This window comes from Elephas maximus, chromosome 10 (assembly GCF_024166365.1).
Source record: "Elephas maximus indicus isolate mEleMax1 chromosome 10, mEleMax1 primary haplotype, whole genome shotgun sequence".
NCBI lineage: Eukaryota > Metazoa > Chordata > Mammalia > Proboscidea > Elephantidae > Elephas > Elephas maximus.
In genome coordinates this window covers 83,405,149-83,427,671 of record NC_064828.1, presented here as the reverse complement: position 1 = coordinate 83,427,671, position 22,523 = coordinate 83,405,149, and the positions used below count along the sequence as shown (strand labels likewise).

The following is a 22,523-nucleotide window of genomic DNA, read 5'->3' as shown; positions in this document are numbered from 1 at the left end:
AAGAGGGAGATGTACTTCTTACCATACAGCCTTCTATACTTTTTATATTTTAATCTGTGTATGTATTACCAAAAAAGCCCACTGCCTTCGAGTCGATTCTGACTCATAGCGACCCTATAGAACAGAGTAGAGCTGCCCTATAGAATTTCCAAGGAGCGCCTGGCGGATTCAACTGCTGACCTCTTGGTTAGCAGCCATAGCACTTAACCACTACGCCACCAGGGTTTCCGTGTATGTATTACATATGCTAAAATATAAATACACAATTTGAAAAGCAGATTATTAAAGAGTATATACAGTGTGATCCACCTTCTGTTAAAAAACGAAACTCTGTGCATGTGTATGTGTAAATTTATATTCTAAAGAACCAAAAGGCATATTAAAAATGATAACAATGTTTATCTCAGGTGGTAGAATTATGCATAAGGTTTTGTCTTAAACTTTTTTTCCCTAACATTTCTGCAGTAAACATGTGATGTTTTCACAGTTAAAAAAAAAAAAGGTATAACTTTTCACCCAAAGAGTCTATCATAAAAGTCCAAGTAGATGACAAAGCAGGTCAGGTCCAGGATTCGTATTCCATGTATAGTTCAGCAGTGACATCTGCAAAGGAAGTGTGTAATTTATCAACAGTCCCTGTTTGGGGGAGGGGTGGGAAAAGGAAGCTGAAGGTTTGGTGAGGTGAAGGTACTTGATTTTGCTTAATAGCTCTTTGAAGTTTCTGTTGGACAAATGTACAGATAATTCAGCCCCACCACTCCCAAATATCCTCAGCCAATACCCCAGGCAGCTTTTTTCTTTTGGATCATTTAACTTCAGGTCAGAGTGAACGGAGTTCCATAAGCACGTGTCTCTAAGTCATCAGACAAGCAGATGGACTGTACACCTGTTCAACGAGGTTCCATGAGGTTGTGCTCACTTAGTACTGGTTTTCAACCTCTCTCCTTGGGACCACAATAATCTTATCCCCATCTGTCCAGCCCTGCCCCAACTCACTCATTTAGGCAAGACCTCTCTCCTGCCTCCACGGATGGAATAGTTACTCTGAGTACTTCTTGATGGCATGAAGATCAAAAGAAGAGCCTGTCAATTGGAATAGGCCCTACAAGCCACCTCTGTCCTCATCTTCATGCTTCAGGTCCTAACAGTATGTCAACTCACACACTTTCTGGCCTGGGGATCTAGGGTGAGGGCATTTCACACATAAGCCTATGCTACTTCTCAGGGTGGGATTGAGTTCAGGTCATGTGAAGTTGTTTTGGAGAAAGAGGGCAGAGAAGAGGACATGGTAGGGATGAGGGAGAGTGCAGTAGCAGGAACAGCTTTTTCCTTTTCCCCTTCTCCACAGGGTGAGCTATAGGCAATCAACTATGCGCCCTTGAGTATTTCTAGCACCTTCCTGCAGCCCCCATTGAAAGCCTTTGAGTAACCATGTGAATATAACCTGTGCTGCTGCCTTCTGGGCCCCTGGGCAGTGATTGGATCCTGCAAAAGTGGAACCTCTGATTAAACAAATAACCTATAATTAACTTTGTGTTTCCTTTTAGTCTCTAACTATAATTGTGACTCTTCCCTGATGTTAGGGATGGGGTGAGGAATGCTAGGTGGGTTGTGTGGATAGCGATGGCCCATCAGCAAGTAGAACAGACAATACATAAAAATACCTGCTGGGCCTTAGCTGTCTTTTCCTGGCTTGTCACTGCTCTGACTCCTAAGGAGTCTGGTCTCAGGAACTTTTTCTCTTTTAGTCTCAGTACAAGAGGAGGCCATGGAGCAACATTAATATGGTCATGGCTTTTCATTTTATTCCACATTGTCCTGCTTTGGAATGACTGAAACTGTTCAACATAATACTTCATGCAGAGGCAATTTGTAGGTTAGTTAAGAGCTAGAGCTCTGGAGTCAGACAGACCTGGTCCAAACCCTAGCTCTGCCACTTAGGGCCATGCAAAATTAACTATCTTGGGATAGTTAATTTTCCTGGCTTTCATTTTCTTATTCATAAAGTGGGAATAATATCTCCTGGGGGAATTGCATGAAAGAAATAAGATTATACAGGTAAAGATCTGAGGATAGTGCATTTAATAAATGCTAACTATTAACATTATTGCATCTGTATATATTTTAATTATACAATATTGTCTCTTTCACTAATACCATGAAAAAATACATGAAAGTGCCTTGTAAAATTTAAAGCATCATATAAATTAAAGGTGTCACTGGTAATAATCTCATATGCTTATTTCTCAACTCCTCTATCTTCTTGGAGACTGAGACTGCGTCTTCTGTTCCATAGCGTATTGCACTTTGATGGGCAAACAATAAGCCCTCAGTAAATGTTTCTTGTTTGACTGAAGCAGTATGGCATAGTGTAAAGAGCATAGCTATCAGGATACTAGGCTGGAATAAAATTAGTTTAAGGCAGGAGAGCCAGTCTGCAGTCATAATTTATTCATTCAACAAATATTTGTTGAACATATTCTATGAGCTAGATATTGAGTTCAGATAATTTCATCAAAAAGAGGCTACACAAGTCTCCATATAGGAGTCCCTGGGTGGTGCAAATGGTTAAGTGCTCACCTACTAACCTAAAGGTTAGCGGTTAGAACCCACCCAAGGCTGCCTCAATAGACAGTCCTGGAGATTCACTTCCAAAAGTTCACAGACTTAAAAACCCTATGGAGCAATTCTATTCTGCACAATGGGGGTTGCCCTGAGTCTGAATCAACTCAAGGGCAACTAACAATAATAAAAAGAAGTCTCGATACAGCCAAGCCACTGGGCAGTCTCCACAATCCCAGCCCACTCTCAAAGTACAAAAGCTGCAGCCAACATTGCATACCACTGGACAAATGTCCAGTTGCTTTGGGAGAAGCTCTAACTGCCTGGCTATAACCAGCTGGTTGAGGTTTGGAAGAGAGAGCTAAAGTGAGGGAATGAGCTGCTTCTAACAGAAATGGCAGGAATTATTCCCTGTTAATTTATTTTTATTTACACTTGTTAGTCCACAGTTCAATCCCCTAATCTCTACAGTGTTCTTTCTACTAGTTGTCATCTCTCCCTCCCCCAACAATCTGTTTGGTCTGCCCTGTTCCAACCCTTTCCCACTTCACTCTGCCCTTCTGCTGTTCAGCTGCCTGCTGTGTGGGAGTATGGGCGCATGGTATGTGCAGTCACCAGAGGGCACTGAGAGTGGGCTTTGATGGCATGTGAATCCTGGCAGGGTCTTGGATCCTCAAATGGGAGGGAAAAAAGCTTACAAGCCAATATAACACGTGAGGGAGGGAGGCAGGGCTGAGTTACTGAGAGGGACTCCAGTGTACAGATTCAGAGTCTGTTATGTTGGCTTAACAAATGCTTCTGGTGTATGTCTAATTCCTGGATTTGTCACAGTTGGCTTGAGATGCTCTGGTCTGTCAGGAAGGTATAGAAAGGCCCAGCCCATGGGCTCAGGGTCTGCTGCCTTTGGGATGGCATATCTGCCAGGCTCTACCTCTATCAGGAGCACTGGCCAAAGTCAAAGTCACAATATCACTCAGGACCTGTGAGACTCCTCTCCAGCTGTCCCACTAGAAGATAGGCCCTTCTCTGTCACTGGCCTGCTAAGGAAGAGAATTTCTCCATTTTCTGGGCAACCCACCAGTTTGCAGATTTGGGTCTCTCTTTCATTCACACTGGGAGTAGCTAAAGAGTCGAAGGGCAAGTGGAAGAAGAAGGGGGAGAAAGAAGAGGTGGAAAGAAAGGAACAGTCCCAGGGAGGGGTCTTCATCAAGGGTGCCTGAAGGTCCCAGGTCAGGCATGGGCACAGCTCTGGAGAGGCTTCTGGTTACATGGCTTCTTTCTCTCTCTGGGAGCATCTGCTGAGCTTCATTTCTGTCAGCTGGATATATCGAATCACGTTGGTGTCTGTGAGGAGAGAAATATACTTCAGGGAACTTGTGGTGAGGGGAACTGGTAGGTCTACAGAGAAGCAGTCTAAAGCTGGATCTGCAAATAACCAAGAGGCCAGACTCACTCAGCCAAGGTGCTTCTGCCTGCTGATGGGCAACCAGAATGTTGAATTTCTCATCTACTGCCTCCCCTTAGCAAATGTGGGAGTGGTCACTGTGACCTAAGTGGCTAAAGGGAAGAAGAGACACAGAGAAGGAATTTCTCTGCTTACTTCTATATAACAGCACACCCCAGCAATCCCTGGGTCAGCATACTTGGAGTTTAACCCAGGCAGGTTACCAATGTCTCTGAGTCTCACGTCTTGTCTACAAGAAACAGCCTCCAACTTTGAATGCCTATTTTGTGCCAGGTTTTTTACCTTCATTATTTCATATACTACAATACATACCTTACTACAATCCTGCAAGGTATGTATCAGCATCTTTACCATGACAAAAAAGACATCTGGGCCTTGGAGAGATTAGGTAACATGACCAAGGAGACATATAGTGAGTGGTGCTGTCTGCCTCCAAAGCCTGCCTCTCCTGGGGAAAATAATATCTTCCTCATAAAATTGCTGCAAGGACCAAAATAGATAAATACAAAAGTGCTTAACACAACGATCAATTAATATTAGTTGAATGTAAATTTTTAAAAACTCGAACAGTTTAAATGACTTTGCTTCATCGTCTCATTTTATCCTTACAAACGGAGTCAGACAACCACCTCACCACAGACTGGTCCATTTTCCCCAATTCATGTCCTTAAATTAATGAGCAGAGAATGATAATGAATAGCTGCTTAGCTCTGAATATACTAGAACCTAGGTGTTACAGGACTGCCTGGGATATTTACTTCCAGAAGCAGGAATGAATGCTGTAAAAATGCTAAAAAATGCCAGGCATAGGAAAATACAGACAAAACTCTAGAATAATTTAGGAAAATAATAATAGAACAAAATGACAAATTAAATAATTAGAAAAATACAAAAACAACAACTAGAAATTCAGAAAGTTAACAATAAAATATTAGAAATAGATAATTCAATAAAAATAGCAGGACATAAAAGTAGGATTGAATCAATGAAAGAAAGAATTAGCAAAATAGAAAACAAATCTCTTCATACTAATTTACTTGAGGAACAATCAGAAAAAGAATGAAGAAAAAGGAAGAAAGCCTAACAGTTACGTGGGACACTATCAAGAGGAATAATTTACACATGATTGGAATTCCAGATCAGGAAGAGACCAAAAAAAAAAAAAGCACAGGGAGAATCTTTGAGGATTTGCTGGCAGAAAACTTCCTTTACATAATGAAAGATGAGAAGGCTTCCATCCAAGAAGCTCAACAAAGCATACACATGATAGACCCCAATAGAAAGTCACCAAGACATATCATAATCAAACTTGCCAAAACCAAAGACAAAGAAATAATTCTAAAAGCAGCTCGAGAAAAACAATCACCTACAAAGGGGCACCAATAAGACTAAACTTTGATTTCTCAGCAGAAACCATGCAGGCAAGAAGGCAACGGGATGACATATAAAACTCTGAGAGAAAAGAATTGCCCACCAAGAATTGTATATCCAGCAAAAGTGGTCTTCCAAATATAATAGCGAAACTAGGATATTCCCAGATAAACAGAAATTAAGGGAATTTGTAAAAACCAGACTAATCTTGTAAGAAGTATTAAAGGGAGTACTTTGGACAGAGAACCATTGACATCAGACAACCTGCAATTAAGACACACAACAGCTTTACCCAGATACCAACCCAGATAAAGAAATCTCAAAAGTAAAATAAAGCTACAAAACTGAAAACAGGGAACCAGAGATGTCAATTTGTACACTATGACAGCTTCAAAATACAGAGGGAATAAATGGTATAGATGTAGAAATTCCACATGAACAGGAAGCCATGGCAAGATCAAGAAATAACAGACTGTTTTAAACTTAGTAAGATGAAAGTAAATTTTAGAGTAGCCATAAAAAAATTAAGAAATACACTCACTAATATAAAAAAGAAGAAAACAATAAAGACCCAGTAAACACAAAATCAACAACAATGAAGGAAAAGAAAAGAAAATCCATAAACAAAAAGAACTCAGCACAGATAATTAAGTGGAACAAAGAAATCATCAAGACTACAAAAAAAAAAAAGCCTATCAAAATGACAGCCATAAATTCATACCTATCGATAGTCACACTGAATGTACATGGTTTAAATGTACCAGCCAAGAGACAAAGAGTAACAGAATGAGTAAAAAATGACCCATCAATATGTTGTCCACAAGCGACACACCTTAGACACAAAGATGTAAACAGGTTAAAAAGCAAAGGATGGAAAAAAATATACCAAACAAACAGCAACCAGAAAAGAGCAAGAGTGGCAATATTGATCTCTGCTAAAATAGACTTTAAGTCAAAATCGATCACAAGAGACTAGGAAGGACATTATATAATGATTAAAGGGTAAATCCACCAACAGAACATAACCATAATAAATATCTATGCACCCAGTGACAGAGCTCCAGGATATATAAAACAAACTTGAATAGTATTGAAAAGAGAAATAGACAGTTCCACAATAATAGCAGACTTTAACACACCACTTTTGACGAAGGACAGAACAACTAGAAAGACACTCAACAAAGATACCAAACCCACTGCCATAGAGTCTATTCCAACTCATAGTGACCCTATAGGACAGAGTAGACCTGCCCCATAGAGTTTCAGGACCACCTGGTGGATTCGAACTGCCGATCTTTGGTTAGCAGCCATAGCCCTTAACCACTACACCACCAGGGCTTCCAACAAAGATACAGAAGACCGAAATAAAACAATCAACCAACTTGACCTCATAGACATAGACAGAACATTCCACCCATCAGCAGCACATTACACATTCTTCTCCAATACATATGGATCATTCTCCAGAATAGAACATATTTTAGGCCTCAGAGCAAGCCTCAATAAATTCAGAAGCAATGAAATGGTACTGAGCATCTTCTCTGATCACGGTGCTCTAGAACTAAAAACCAGTTACAGGAAGAACAAGGAAAAAACATCAGAAACATCAAATACATGGAAACTGAATGACACCTTCCTTAAAAACACTGGGAAACCCTGGCGGCGTAGTGGTTAAGAGCTACGGCTGCTAGCCAAAAGATCGGCAGCTCGAATCCTTGGAAACTCTATGGGGCAGCTCTACTCTGTCTTACAGGGTTGCTATGAGTCGGAATCGACTCAATGGCAACGGGGTTTTTTTGTTTTTTTTTTTCCTTTTTTTTTTAAAAACACTGGGTAATAGAGGAAATTAAAAATGAAATTTAAAAAAATCCTCGAATTAAATGAGAATGAAAACAACATACAAAAAGCTTTGGAACACAGCAAAAATAGTAGTCAGAGAATTCTTTTTCTTTCAGATTTTTTTTTTTTTTAATTGTGCTTCAGGTGAAAGTTTACAGCTCAAGTTAATTTCTCATTCAAAAATTTATACACGTGTTGTTTTGCAACATTAGTTGCAATTCCCACACTCCCCCTTTCCATCCTGGGTTCCCTGTGTCCCTTTGACCAGTTCCTGTCCCTTTCTGCCTTCTCATCCTGTTTTTGGACAGGAGCTGCCCATTTGGTCTTGTATATCTGAATGAACTAAGAAGCATATTCCTCACATGTATTAGCTTTTGTTCTATAGTCCTGTCTAATCTTAGTCTGAAGAGTGGGCTTTGGGAATGGTTTCAGTTCTGGGTTAACAGTGTGTCTGGGGGCCATAGTTTTGGGGGTTCCTCCAGTCTTTGTCAGACCGTTAAGTCTGATATTTATACATGAATTTGATTTCTGTTCTACATTTTTCTCCTGCTCTGTCCAGGACTCTTTGCTGTGTTCCCTGTCCCTGTCATTGGTGATAGTGGGGCACAACCTAGTTCTTCAGGTCTCAGGATGGTGGAGTCTCTGGTTCATTAGTCCTTTGGGCTAGTATTTTCCTTGTGTCTTTGGTTTTCTTCATTCTTCCTTGCTGCAAGTGGGATGGGACCAATTGATGTACCTGAGATGGCTGCTTGAAAGCTTTTAAGACTCCAGATGCCACTCACCAAAGTGGGATGCAGAACATTTTCTTAATAATGTTATGCCACTTGACCTAGATGTTTCTTGAAACTATGGCCCCCAGGCCCCAGTCCCAGCTAGTCTGTCCCTCAAAGTATTTGGATGTGTCCAGGAAACTTCTTTGCTTTCGCTTGGGTCCTATTATGCTGACTTCCCCTGTATTGTATGCTGTCCTTCCCTTCACCAGATTTGATCCTTGTCTACTATCTGCGCAATAATTTCCTCACCCATTGCCACCCTACCCTCGTAACCATCAAAGAATGCTTTTTTCTGTGTTTAAACCTTTTCTTGAGTTCTTATAATAGCAGTTTCATGCAATATTTGTCCTTTTGTGACTGATTTATTTTCCTCAGCATAGTGCCCTTCAGATTCATCCATGTTGTGAGATGTTTCACAGATTCATCATTGTTCTTCCTTGTTGTATAGTATTCCATTGTGTGTATGTACCATAATTTCTTTATCCATTCTTCTGTTAATGTGTATTCAGGTTGTTTCCATCTTTATGCTATTGTGAATAGTGCTGCAATGAACATGGGTTACATATGTCTATTCGTGTGACAGCTCTTATTTCTCTCGAGTATATTCCCAGGAGTAGGATTGCTGGATCATATGGCGTTTCTATTTCTAGCTTTTTAAAGAAATGCCATATTGTTTTCCAAAGTGGTTGTACCATTTCACATTCCCACCAGCAGTACATAAGCTTTCCAATCTCTACAACATTTGTTATTTTGTGCTTTTTGGATTAGTGCCAGCCTTGTTGGGGTGAGATGGTATCTCATTGTAGTTTTGATTTGCTTTTTGGTCAGAGGAGAATTTATAGCAATCAATTCACACATCAAAAAAGAAGAAAAGGCCAAAATCAATAGTTTAATCCTAAAACCCAAACAAATGGAAAAAGCAGCAAAAGAAGTCCACAGTCACCAGAAGAAAGGAAATAACAAAGATTAGAGAAGAAATAAATGAGACAGAAAAACAGTAGAATCAACAAGACTAGAAATTGTTTCTTTGAAAGGGTTGATAAAATCGACAAACCATTGAGCAAACTGACAAAGGAAAAGAAGGAGAAGATGCAAATGATCAGAAGAAGAAATGAGATGGGAGCAGTTACAACAGAACCAACTGAGATAAAAAGGATCATAACAAAATATTATGAAAAATTATACTCCAACAAATTTGAAAACCTACAAGAAATGGACAAATTTTTAGAAACACACTACTTGCCAAAAGTAACCCAAACAGAGGCAGAAAATTTGAACAGACCAGTAAGAAAAGAAGAACAGGGACCAAACAAGTATGCCCTTTATCACCATTCTTATTCAATACTGTACTGGAAGTCCTAGCTACAGCAGTAAGGCAAGAAAGGAAAATAAAGGGTATCCAAATTGGTAAGGAAGAAGTAAAACTATCCCTACTTGCAGATGACATGATTCTATACATGGTAAATCCCAGAGACTCCACAAGAAAGTTGCTGGAACTAATACGAGAATTCATCAAAGTGGCAGAGTACACGATCAACATACAAAAATCAGTTGGTTTCCTCTACACTAACAAAGGGAGCTCTTAAAAGAAAATCAGAAAAACAATACCATTTACAAAAGCCTCCTCCTCCCCCACACCAATAAACCTAGCCAGGCATGTAAAAGACTTATACAAAGAAAACTACAAAACACTACTACAAGAAACCAAGAGACCTACATAAATGGAAAAACATACCATGCTCATGGATAGGAAGATTCAATATTATGAAAATGTCAACAGTACCCAAAGTGATCTACAGATATAAATTCCAACAACATTTTTTTAACAGAATAGAAAAACTAATCTCCAACTTTATTTGGAAAGGAAAGAAGCCCTGGATTGAAGAAGAAGAACAAAGTGGGAGGCCTCACACTTCCTGATCTCAGAACCTACTATATAGCCATGGTAGTTAAAACAGCCTGGCACTGGTACAATGACAGACATATAGACCAATGGAACAGAATTGAGAGTACGGAAGTAAATTCATCCGTCTATGAATAGCTGATCTTCGACAAAGGGTCAAAGTCCATTAAATGGGGAAGAAATAGTCTCTTTAACAATTGGTGCTGGCAAACTGGATATCCATTTTCAAAAAAATGAAACAGGATTCATACCTCACATCGTACATAAAAACTAACTGAAAATGGATCAAAGACCTAAAAGTAAAACCTAAAACTAAAAAGTTCATGGAAGACAACATAGCAACAAAACTAGGGGCCCTAATTTATGGCATAAACAGACTATCATAACTAAAAATGCACAAACATCAGATGATAAACTAGATAACTGGGACCTCCTTATAATTAAATATCTGTGCTCATCAAATGACTTCACCAAAAGAGTAAAAAGAGAAACTACAGACTGGGAAAAAAATTTTGGCGGTAACATCTGACAAGGGTCTAATCTCTAAAATTTATAGAAAACTTCAATACCTCAACAATTAAACAATCAAACAATTAAAAAATGGGCAAAGGACATGAACAGATACTTCACCAAAGAAGACATTCAGGTGGCTAAGGAGATGTTTGCTATCATTAGCTATTAAAAAAGAGATGCAAATCAAAACTACAATGAGATACCATCTCACCCCCACGTTACTGGCACTAATTAAAAAAATAGAAAATAACAAATGTTGGAGAGGTCGTGGGGAGATTGGAACTCTTATGCACTGCTGATAGGAATAGTCCAGCCACCCTGGAAAATGGTATGGTGCTTCCTCAAAAAGCTAGAAATAGAAATACCATATGATCCAGCAATCCCAATCCTGGGTACAGAGGAATAAGACCTGTGGCACAAATATATGCACACCACGTACATTGCAGCATTATTCACAATAGCAAAAAGATGGAAACAACTTAAGAGCTCATCAACAGATGAATGGATAACCAAACTATGGTACATACACAAAATAGGATACTAAGCATTGATAAAGAACAATGGTGAATTTGTGAAACATCTCAACATGGATGAATCTGGAGGACATTATGCTGAGTGAAATAAGGCAGTTACAAAAGGACAAATATTGTATGAGACCACTATTATAAAAAAATCAAGACTTACATACAGAAAGAAACATTCTTTGATGGTTACTAGGGATTGGAAGGGGAGGGAAGGAGAATCACTAACTAGACAGCAGACACGTGTTAATTTTGGTGAAGAGAAATGCAATACACAAGATGGGAGAAGTCAGCACAATGTGATCAAGGCAAAGGAAGACAATGAGAGACACACAAAAATAAAGGGTGACTACAGTAAATACTATAGCGTATAGAAACCTGCAACAGCAATAAGAGTAGATACACATGTAGATATGTGAGGCGTAATGGACTGCTTTTGTGTGGCCTTTTTTGCCATGGTCTTGTTACTCTGACCCAGGTGATTGGGCAGGACTGCGTAATAGGGTAATTGTGGCCCACCAAGGGATTAGTCAGTTTTGCCATCTTGCTGGGCTTGAAATGAGTGACCCCGGAGGCGAGAAAGAGAAGAGCCCACAACCACCAAGGAAGGAGAGATCGGCAGCAGAGATCTGGCAGAAGAGATCCCATAGCTGGAGACAATACCATGGGCCTATGAGCCCACAGAGATAGAAAGCTGAGTGAGTACCTTTGGGCAGAGTGAGGGCCAGGGAGAGGTGTGCCTGTGAGCATGACTGGGAAGAGGCTGTCCTGATGGAAGAACTGTATCCTCAGCTTTCCTCAATCTGAATTGCAACTTATTACTCCCCTAATAAACCCCATAACTGTGAGTACAGTCTGTGAGTTCTGTGTGGCCATTTCAATGAATTACTGAACCCAGCAGAGAAGTAGAGATTGCCATGGGAGGGACGGTTGGTGTCAGAACTGGTAAAGATGGCAAAGAGAGAAGGCGTACCTGACCTCCGCCTCATAGGAATCAGCCTTGGGCTGTTGGTCTTGATTCTCCTTTCCCCTTGTGAAATTAGAGGAGGTCAGATATTGCCCTCATGCCGTTTTGACAATATGTATGCTTAATAGGTAAGGGAGGTCATAGAAGCATACACACGCATGCATATATAGGTACTTCCATTGCCTTTGAGTCGATTCCAACTCATAGTGACCCTACAGGACAGAGTAGGACTGTCCAATAGGGTTTCCAAGGAATGGCTGGTGGATTTGAACTGCCGACCTTTTGGTTAGCAGCCAAGCTCTTAAACACTGCCACTCCATATATAGATGTAGTTCTGGATATTTCTACATATATGTATGTGCTGCAGGTATATTCATATATATATATATATATATATATATATATGAGAGCATGTGGGGGCACAGCTATGGAAACCACTTAAAAAACAAAAAACCAAACTCATTGCTGTCAAGTTGATTCTGACTCATAGCAGCCCTATAAGGTTTCCAAGGCTGTAAATCTTCATGGAAGCAAACTGTCACATCTTTCTCCCACAGAGTGGCTGGTGGGTTTGAACCGCTGAACTTTTGGGTTAGCAGCCAGCTGCTTTAACCACTGCACATGGAAATGACTTAGTCATTAACCAAACTCCTTGAGGGACTAAGATACTGGGCTTGAAGGCTAAGGACCAATGTCTCGGGTGACATCTAGGTCAACTGGCACAACATAATTCATAAAGATAATGTTCTACATCCTACCAAAGTGAGTACAATCTGGGGTCTTCAAAGCTTGTGAGCAGCCATTTAAGATACTCCTATTGGTCCTATTCTGTCCAAAGGTAAGGAGAATGAAGAAAACCAAAGACACAAGGAATATATTAGTCCAAAAGGCTAATGGCCCACATGATCTATAGCCTCCGCCAACCCAAAACCAGAACTGGCTGGCTACTACCACCAACCACTCTGACCAGGAACACAATAGAATGTCCCAGTTAGAGTGAGAGAAAACTGTAGAACAAAATTCAAATTTACAAAAAAGGACCAGACTTACTGGTCAGATAGAGACCAGAGGAACCCCTGAGACTATAGCTCTAAGATACCCTTCTAACTTGGATTCGTGGAGATCCTTCTAACTTGGATCTCCACTCCCTAAGATCACCTTTCAGCCAAATAATAGTCTGGCCCAAAGAAGACAATAACACCAGGAAGGAGTGTGCTCTTTGGAACAATCAACTATAGGAGACCAAGGGGGCAGCAGTTGCCCAAAAGCAAAGATGAGAAGGTAGGCAGAGGCAGGGAAACTAAATGAATGGAAATGGGGAACCCAGTGTGGAAATGGGGAAAGTGCTGACACATTGGGAGGATTGCGACCGATGTTACGGAACAATTTGTATATGAACTACTGAATGGGATACTAATTTGATACATAAACTTTCACCTACTGCGCAATAAAGTATTTAAAAAAAAAACATGCCAAGCATAGCACCCAAAATAGTGCTGGCACATAGTAGAGTCTCAAGAAAATGTTGTCGAATGAGTCCAGTTCTTAGTCCTCGTGCTGCTTCTAGTAGCACTGGGGGAAAATGATTTACATACAAAAAGCAAACCACCAACACATAAAAATAAAGATCTTGGTGTCCTTAAAAAAAAAGGTATACTTTTTGCAAATTGATCCTACAGTTCTTAAAAATTTCTTGGAAGGAGTACTCCACTAAAAAAAAAAAAAAAACATATGAACAACGGCAGCATCAAGTCAAAGTCATTGTTTAAATGTTACCTCCTCAGAGAGGCTCTTCCTGATCACCTGGTCTAAAACAGCACCCCCATCACTCTAGTCTTTTACTCTTGCTTCTTTTCTTATAGGATTTGTTGTTGTTGTGTGCCACCGAGTCAATTCTGACCCATAGGGATCCTATAGGACAGAGCAGAACTGCCCCACAGGTTTTCCAGAGTGTAATCTTTATGCGAGCAGATTGCCAGGTCTTTTCTCCCACAGAGCTGCTGGTGGGTTCGAACCATTGACCTTTCAGTTAGCGGCCGAGTGCTTAACCATTGCACCACCAGGGTTGCTTCATAGCATTTACCATAAATGAATACTACATTATTTATTTGTCCATTTGTTTACTTCCATCTTCTTCCATTACAACATAAGCTCCTTGAAGGTAGCAACTTTCTTTTGTTCACTGCTGTATATCCAGCACCTAGAATAGTATCTGGCCCACTGTAGCTGCTCAATAAACATGGAATGAATGAACGGGTGAGCTAGTAGATTTGATCTAAGTGAATGATAACACGTGCTCCAAGGAATGGGATCTGACCAGAGAAGTAAGAGAGAGCATGCTGCCTGGAAGACACAGGCTTAGCACTGAAATGATCTGGTCATGTTCTCTCTTGCCAACAAGAGTGTGAGCTCTTTACAGGTAGGGACCACATGCTCTCATCTATATCTCTGTTGCCCAGTACAAAGCTTGGCATATAGTAAGAATTCAATGTGTATTTATTGAATGAATAAAGGAAGCTGGACTCTGGGTTGGAAAAGACGAAGAATTGTGTGCTTAACTTGAAGAGGCACCATGCTCCCTGGAACTCAGACCCCAGACAAATTCATGGACTGTGTGCTTTCCTCACTCTGGATCCAAGCACACACCCTGATGCCTAAACTGCCTGGCCCTCCTACCCGTGAAAACCAATCACCCTAATGAGAAGCCCTAGGAGCTGCAAGAGGGGGTTGAGAGTAAGAAAACAATAATGGCTACCTTACCTGTTGGCTGTCGGATCTTTGCTTCCTTCAGGTAGTAGAGTGCTTTGTCATAGTCTCCAAGGTGGTAGAAGGCCACACCAGACCGGTAAAGGGCCTTGAAGTTCTCCCCTTCCTTCTTCAGGACTTTGAGGCAATACTCCTTGACTCGCTCGTAGTTCACCAGCTCAGCCTGGAGCAGGCAGGCTGTGAAAGAAGGGAGAAAGAAGGAAAAAGGTCATCAACACAATGGTGGCAGGCTGTGAGGGTCTCTCCTAGGTTTTTCCTCCCAGAGAAGGTTTAGCAATGTGGTGTGATGCTTTACATCACGGGATTTGTCCTCAAGTGATACTGGGTCCCAGGATGTTTCATCATTAACAAGCTTTGTGACCTTGAGCAAGGTACTTAGCCTTGCTAAGCTGCAAGAGGCAATAATAATAATAACTGTGGTTAATATTTGTTGAGGGGGCAGTGGTAGTTCAGTGGTAGAATTCTTGCCTTCCATGTGGGAGACCCGGGTTTGATTCCCATCCAATGCACTTCAAGGGCAGCCACTGTCTGTCAATGCAGGTTTCAATGTTGCTTTGGAAACCCTGGTAGCATAGTGGTTAAGCGCTACGGCTGCTAACCAAAGGGTCGGCAGTTCGAATCCGCCAGGCGTTCCTTGGAAACTCTTTGGGGCAGTTCTACTCTATCCTATGGGGTCGCTACGAGTCGGCATCGACTCGAGGGCATTGGGGTTTTTTTATGATGCTGAACAGGTTTTAGAGGAGCTTCCTGACTAAGACAGACTAGTAAGAAATGCCTGGCAATCTATTTCTAAAAATCACCCAATGAAAACCCTACAGATATCTGCAACTGATCATGGGGATGGCGCAGGACTGGGCATTGTTTCATTCCATTGTGCATGGGGTCACCATGAGTCATGGGTTGACTCAAACAACAATACTTATTACCTTGTGCCAGATGCTTGTCTCATTGCTTTAGATGTATTACCTGATGTAATCTTCAGAATATTATGATCTAGGTACAATTATTATTCCCACTTCACAGTTGAGGAAGCTGAGGCCCAGAGAGGTTAAGTCATTTTCCAATGTCACATCACTTGAAAGAGGCAAGGCTGGGATTTAAACCAAAGCCATCTGGCTCCAGAGCCCAAGTTCTTCCTTGTTGAGTTGTTGGGGGCATTATATAAAATAATGGCTATAAAGTACTTAACATGGGGCTTCGCATAGTGTAAGCACTCAAAAAGTGGTAGTTAATATCATTATAACTCTTTTCACTCCCACATCAGTGACATTTGCCTCTGACTTCCCTCAAGTCCCCCTTTGTCCTCTATCATGTTTGTCTAAGCAGTTCCTGAAAGCAGGGACTTTCTGATGGGCCGGTGACTAGCCTCATACAGGGCACACTTCTGGATCTGAGAGGCCTAGGCATCCCAGGCAAGAAGACGCCCAGGTGGCCAGGTGCCCATGGTGGGAACCCCTTCCCATTCCATAAGCAGCCATCCCTGAATAAAGCATCTCCTCCTAAGACTTTCTGTCACCAACTCTGAACCACTAGAGTGGGACTAGGCTGAGGAAGCTTGCGTGACCCTGGAGAGTGAGTGCAGTGAGCGCCTCCTGAAATCTTGTGCCCCAGGTACCTCACTTGCCTTACCCAAATCCCTGTCCTGCCGAGCCACTTCTGCCTCCATTCACTCACTCAACTATTTATTTAGTAGGCATTGACTAAGGGCAAAGAGGTGTGTTACACACTTTGGATGCATTACAGAAAAAGGGAAAAGGCACCTGTCTACCTCTTCAAAGGAATAAGAGCAGGGACAACCTGTCTGGATGGATGGGGGAAGCTGCTGATACTCTGCCCCTATGCTCAGATTTTTCTCTCCTTGGAAGCACTGCCTCTGGGTGGAGGTCAATCACCGATTTTAATCTTCAAGAAAAAAAAAAAAAAAAAAAACGATAAACTGATTTTTTTTCTTACTGTGGTAAAATTTACATAGTGTAAAAGTCACTGTTTTAACTGTTTTAAAGTGTATAATTCAGCAATATTTAGTACATTCAAGATGCTGTGCAACTATCACTACTCTCCAGTTTGAAGAACATTTTCATCACCCCAAAATGAAGCCCTGGACCTATTAAGCAGTCAGGCACCACTCCCTCCTGATCTTTAGCCTCTGACAACCTCTGAACTGAGTTTAATCTTAAAGGAATCTAACTTCATTGTTTCAACCTTTTAACTAGCTTCCCAGGTATCCGAATTGCTGAGCTTCTTTTTAAGAGACAAGACCTTTCACTGCACACTTTGGACAAACAAACAAAAAACATCCTTTTGTAGAGTGAGGAGGAGGTGAGCCACACAGTCTCTCAGGTTGAAGGTGTGAAAACCAGGAAGCGAAAGAGAATCAGCCCAGATCTAGAAACTGACCCTTCAAGTTTCACTGGCCGCAGGGCAGGAAGCCAACAGTCAATGGCAGCCACAGGCTAGCAAGGAGGCAGACTGATCTTTGTCTCTGCTTTGCCAGGAAAGACTTCAGTAAGGTCTGCTGGCTTTGTGAGGGGAACTGCTAAACCCTTGGGTGCCTGCGGTGCACTGGGACCCACACTGTAAGGGCACACTAGAGGGACCATCCCACTGAGCTGATGCCACAGTCTCCCCTCCCCTCTTCTCCCTCAGCTGTGGGTCTTAGACCCCTCTGTCCTCAGGGAGGGGTTCCTGCAAAGAGTTTCCTGCATATGAACATCACTGGTTGCTACCTGTGTGGGACTTGGCTCCAACATCTGCTCCCAGAGTTAAAGGATTTCCTGTCTGTAGCTTCCATGTGCCCTGTCTGACTTCCTCTAGAGCAGGCTGAGCAGTGGCCCTCTTCCTGCCCAGCCTTCCATCTCCAAACAGACACTTCTGTTTGCTGACCTGAGCTGTCTAGGAAACGGATTTTTGTGTCTTTCAAAAACAGTTTCAAAGGTCTAAAATGGGGCTGAAAGGCAGCAAAGAGCCCTGGAAATGGAAAATTTCCCCACTCAAGGGTAACCAGTCAACAAGTTTCTTTTGAGGCAACCCCGACTCATGGCAACCCCATGTGTGTCAGAGTAGACCATGCGCCATAGGATTTTCAATGGCTGATTTTTCAGAGGTAGATAGCCAGGCCCTCTTCCAAGGTGCTTCTGGGTAGAGTCGAATCTCCAACCTTTCTGCAGCAGCTGAGTGTGTTAACTGTTTGCAGGACCCAGGGACTATGCCCAAGAGTAAAATGGACTACAGTAGGCAATTTCTGGAACTCATTTGGTAAAAATGTTTCAAATTCCCCTTCAGATCCAATGGGAGCTGGGATACCTGGCTAGGTACCAGGAATTCAGGCCCGCTGGTTGGCGGGGCCAGTCTGGTTACAGGGTGTGGAGTCCCTGCTGACATGAGGCTGAGCCCAGGAAGATGGAGAAATCTAAAGCTAGGTAGGGTCCAACTGGGCTGCTGTCCTGAAGGGGCTGGGCAGAGAGGCAAAATCCAGATAAGAAGTCAGGGATGCCAGGCCAGAGCTCTTCAAGGGCAAAAGAGGTAGAAGGGGTGATAAGAAACTGTCTCGAAAGCTGCTTTCAGTTGTACCTGTAGGTGATTTTTAAGTACCTCTCTGCTTTGGGTAGGGAACTACTAGGGCTATATATAGCAAGCCCATAGGATGGGTAAGATGGGTTGTTTGCGTGCACATTTTAGAGTTGAGGAAATTAAGAAGGAGAAGCTGCCTGGCTGCCCTCTGATTGTTCTTTCCACATCACTGTGTCCACCGAACAGGGCATGGGGCCCATAGTGGACCCTATGAACAGGTCACAGTGGCCCATGGCTGGCCATCGTGTTCTTCTCACGCTTATTGTCCCCTTACCCTATGTCAGAGGTGGTGCTAAGTGCTTTATATACACTAAGTCTTTTAATCTTCACAACAACTCTATGAAACAGGTTCTATCTTTACCCTTCTTTTGTAGATGATGAACCTGAGTTCCAGAGAATTAACTTGTGAAAGGTCACTCAGCTAGGAGGAAGAGGAATTAGGATATCAACCCACTTCTGCCAGACTCCCAAGACTGTTCTCTTCACCACTGGGGTATCTGCAGGCCTGCATCTGAAGCCCTTGGAGCCCCATGCCAACCTTGGTGAAAGACAGGCCATCTGTGCATACTGCATTTCCTCTGTAGTGTAGGGCCAACAAGGTGAAATGTGATGCCTAACTGTGCTGGTGCCATGCAGGGCACTGGGGATCAGGTGATGAACCAAACACTTTGCCTCTGTCCTCCTGGAGCTGGTAGACTGGTGTGGAAGGCAGATGATACATTATCTCAAGTAACCGCATGTGGCCCAAGTGCAGTGAAGGAGAAGGGAAGGGTGTGGAAACATATGGGGGTGGGGGGGGTGCTCAACCTACATTATCAAGGGAGGGCTTCTTAGAAGAAGTGGTCTTTAAACTGGGACCTGAAGACTGAGTGTTATGAAGGTCAGGGTTCTCAACCTTGACACTATTGACATTCTGGGCTGGGTGATATTTTGTTGTGGGAGAGGGGGGCTGTCCTGCTTTGTAGGATGTTCACCAGCATTTCTGGCTTCTACTCAGTAGATGACAGTAGCAAGCCCCCCTCACCCCCCTCCCCAGTGATGATAACCAAAAACGTCTCCAGACATTCTCAAATGTCCCCTGGCTAAGAGCCACAGATCTAGGTGAAAAGGAAACTACATTATCTAGAAAGAAAGAAAGAAAAAAAGGCATTGCCTAGTTGAGGAATTTTGAGAAGCTATTCCCGACTGGAGTGGAGACAGAAGGGAAGGGTGAACAGGATAAGCTGGAAGAGCAAGAAGAAACCAGGACATACAGGCCCTTCGGTCCATGTCGAGGAACTGGTACTTTATTGTAAGGACAAGCGTGTATTTGGATGAAAGGCAGGGAGAAACGGATCCATTTAAGTGGCATCCAAGGGGTAGAACTGACTAGCATTAGCAAACCTCTGAAATATTTTCTCTCTGCTGTCCACAGTCATGCGGTTACCTACCTTCATCCAGGAGACCTTAGATGGACATTTGGATTTACTGATGATCCACAAGTGCTCTTTCAAGCTGTAGTACCCTGGTCTTTATGTGAATGAAGCCTTATAAAATGGCCATTTCGATGTTCTGTGCTATGGCATAAATCAATATCTTAAAGAACACCGGCCTTGGAATCAGGAGAGCTGTATGCTAGTTCCAACTCTGCCACTATTCAACTTCAAAAAAATGGCTTTCACTCAGCTGGGGTGGCAATCTTAATATCAGAAAAAGTAGACTTTAAGGCAAAATCTGTTCGAAGAGATAAAGAAGGGCACGGGTTTGTTATTATATAGTGATAAAGGGTCAATTAATCAAGAAGATTTAACCATCATAAATATATATGCACCAACATCAGGACACCTAAATGTATAAAGCAAACAACATATAGAATTGAAAGGAGAAATAGATACTACTACAATAATAGTTGGAGACTTCAATACACTATTTTCAATATTGGATAGAACATTTAGACAGAAGATCAACAAGGAAACAGAGTACTTGAATGACTCTATAAACCAACTAGACTTAACAGACATATACAGAACACTCTACCCCAAAACAGCACGATATACATTCTATTCCAGTGCACATGGATGATTCTCCAGGATAGACCACATGTTAGGTCACACAGCAAGTCTTGATAAATTTAAAAAGGGTGAAATCATACAAAGTATTTTCTCTGACCACAACAGAGTGAAGCTAGAAATCAACAACAGAAAAAATCTGAAAAATATACAAACATATGGAAATTAAACAACACACTTAAACTACCAATGCATCAAGGAAGAAATCAAAAGAGAAATCACGAATTTCCTGGAGTCAAATGAAAATGAAAGCACAACATTCCAAAATTATGGGATGAAGTGAAGGCAATACTCAGAGGGAAATTTATAGCAATAAACACCTACAGGAAGAAAGATCTGAAATCAACAGCCTAACTTGATAACTCCAGGAACTAAAAACAAAAGGGAAAACTAGGTCTAAATCTACTAGAAGAAAGGAAATAACAAAGATCAGAGCAGAAATAAATAAAATTGAAAACAGAAAAACAATAGAGACTCACTAAGACCAGAAGGTGGTTCTTTGAAGAGATCAATAAAATTGACAAACCTTTAGCTAGACTGACAAAGAAAAGAAGAGAAAAGATGCAAATAACCAAAATAAAAAATGAAAGAGGCAACATTACAAGTGAACTGATAAAAATAAAGAGAATTATGACAGAATATTATGAACAACTGTACAGCAAAAAACTGCATAACCTAGATGAAATAGACTACCTCTTAGAAGCACACAACCTACCCAAACCGACTGCAGAGGAAACAGAGAGTTTCAACACACCCATACCAAGTGAAGAGATTGAATCCATGATCAAAAATCTCCCAACAAAAAAAAGCCTGGGACCAAATGGCTTCACTGAGGAATTCTACCAAACATCTACAGAAGAATTGACATGTTTAAACTCTTCCAAAAGATAGAGAAGGAAGGAATATGCCCTAATTCATTCAACAAAGCAAACATAACCCTGATACCCAAACCAGACAAAGACATCACAAGAAAAGAAAATTACAGGCCAATATCTATAATGAACACAGATGCAAAAATTATCAACAAAATACTAGCGAACAGAATCCAACAGCACACTAAAAGAGTCATACACCATGACCAACTGGGATTTATTCCAGGAATACAAGGATGGTTTAACATTAGAAAATCAATCAACATAATACATCACATCAAGAGAACAAAGAAAAAGAGCCACATGAGCTTCTCTATGGATGCAAAAAAAGCATTTGATAAAATCCAATGCCCTTTCTTGATGAAAGCCCTAAAGAAGATTGGAATAGAAGAGAAATTCCTCAATATGATTCAGAGAATATATGAAAAGCCAACAGCCAACATTACACTTCATGAAGAAAGACTGAGAGCTTTCCCTGTGAAATAAGGAACAAGACAAGGGTGCCTACTTTCTCCACTTCTATTCAGTATTGTATTAGAAGTCCTAGCCAGAGCAGTAAGTCAAGAAAAAGAAATAAAACATATCCAGATTGAAAAAGAATATGTAAAATTATCTCTATTCGCAGATGATATGATCATATATATGCAAACCCCAAAGAATCCACAAGAAAACTTCTAGAGCTAATAGAGGAAGTTAGCAAAGTTACATGGTACAAGGTCAACAAACAAAAATCAGTTGGATTTCTATACACCAGCTATGAGATCTCTGAAAAGGAAATTAGGGCAACAATTCCATTTATGATATCATCTAAGAGAATAAAATACCTAGGGATAAATCTAACAAGGGACGTGAAGGACTTATACAATGAAAACTATAAAACGCTGCTGAAAGAGATTAAAGGAGACTTAAACAATTGGAAAGACATTCCATGTTCATGGATCGGAAGACTTAATATTGTTAAGATGTCAACATTACCCAAAGCGATTTATAGATTCAACACAATCCTGATCAAAATTCCAACAGCCTTCTTTATAGAAATATAAAAACCAATCTTCAACTTTATATGGAATGGCAAGAGGCCTCCAATAGCTAAAGCAATGTTGAAAGAGAAGAAAAAAGTAGGAGAACTCACACTTCCAGATTTTAAAACATACTATACAGCTACAGTACTCAAAACAGCCTGGTACTGGTATAATGACAGACACATAGGCCAATGGAATAAAATTGAGAGTCCAGATTTTTTACAAGTGTGCTAAGTCCATTTGATGGGGAAGGAAGAGACTTTTCAATAAATGTGGTGGGAAAATTGGATTTCCACATGCAGAAAAATGGAACAGGATCCATGCCTCATAC

General features: G+C 41.2%; 1 protein-coding gene across 1 annotated transcript in view; it reads right to left on the bottom strand.

The window, feature by feature from the left end:
- Positions 1-466: 466 nt before the first annotated feature.
- Positions 467-22,523, bottom strand: part of TTC9 (tetratricopeptide repeat domain 9) — a 51,930-nt gene continuing 29,873 nt past the window's right edge. Inside the window, exons 2-3 of the mRNA XM_049897958.1 lie at positions 14,675-14,857; positions 467-3,906 (exon numbers count right to left, since the gene is read on the bottom strand). Coding sequence (XP_049753915.1) covers positions 3,827-3,906; positions 14,675-14,857 — 263 coding nt within the window. The 3' untranslated portion in view covers positions 467-3,826. The remainder of the gene's footprint in view (positions 3,907-14,674; positions 14,858-22,523) is intronic.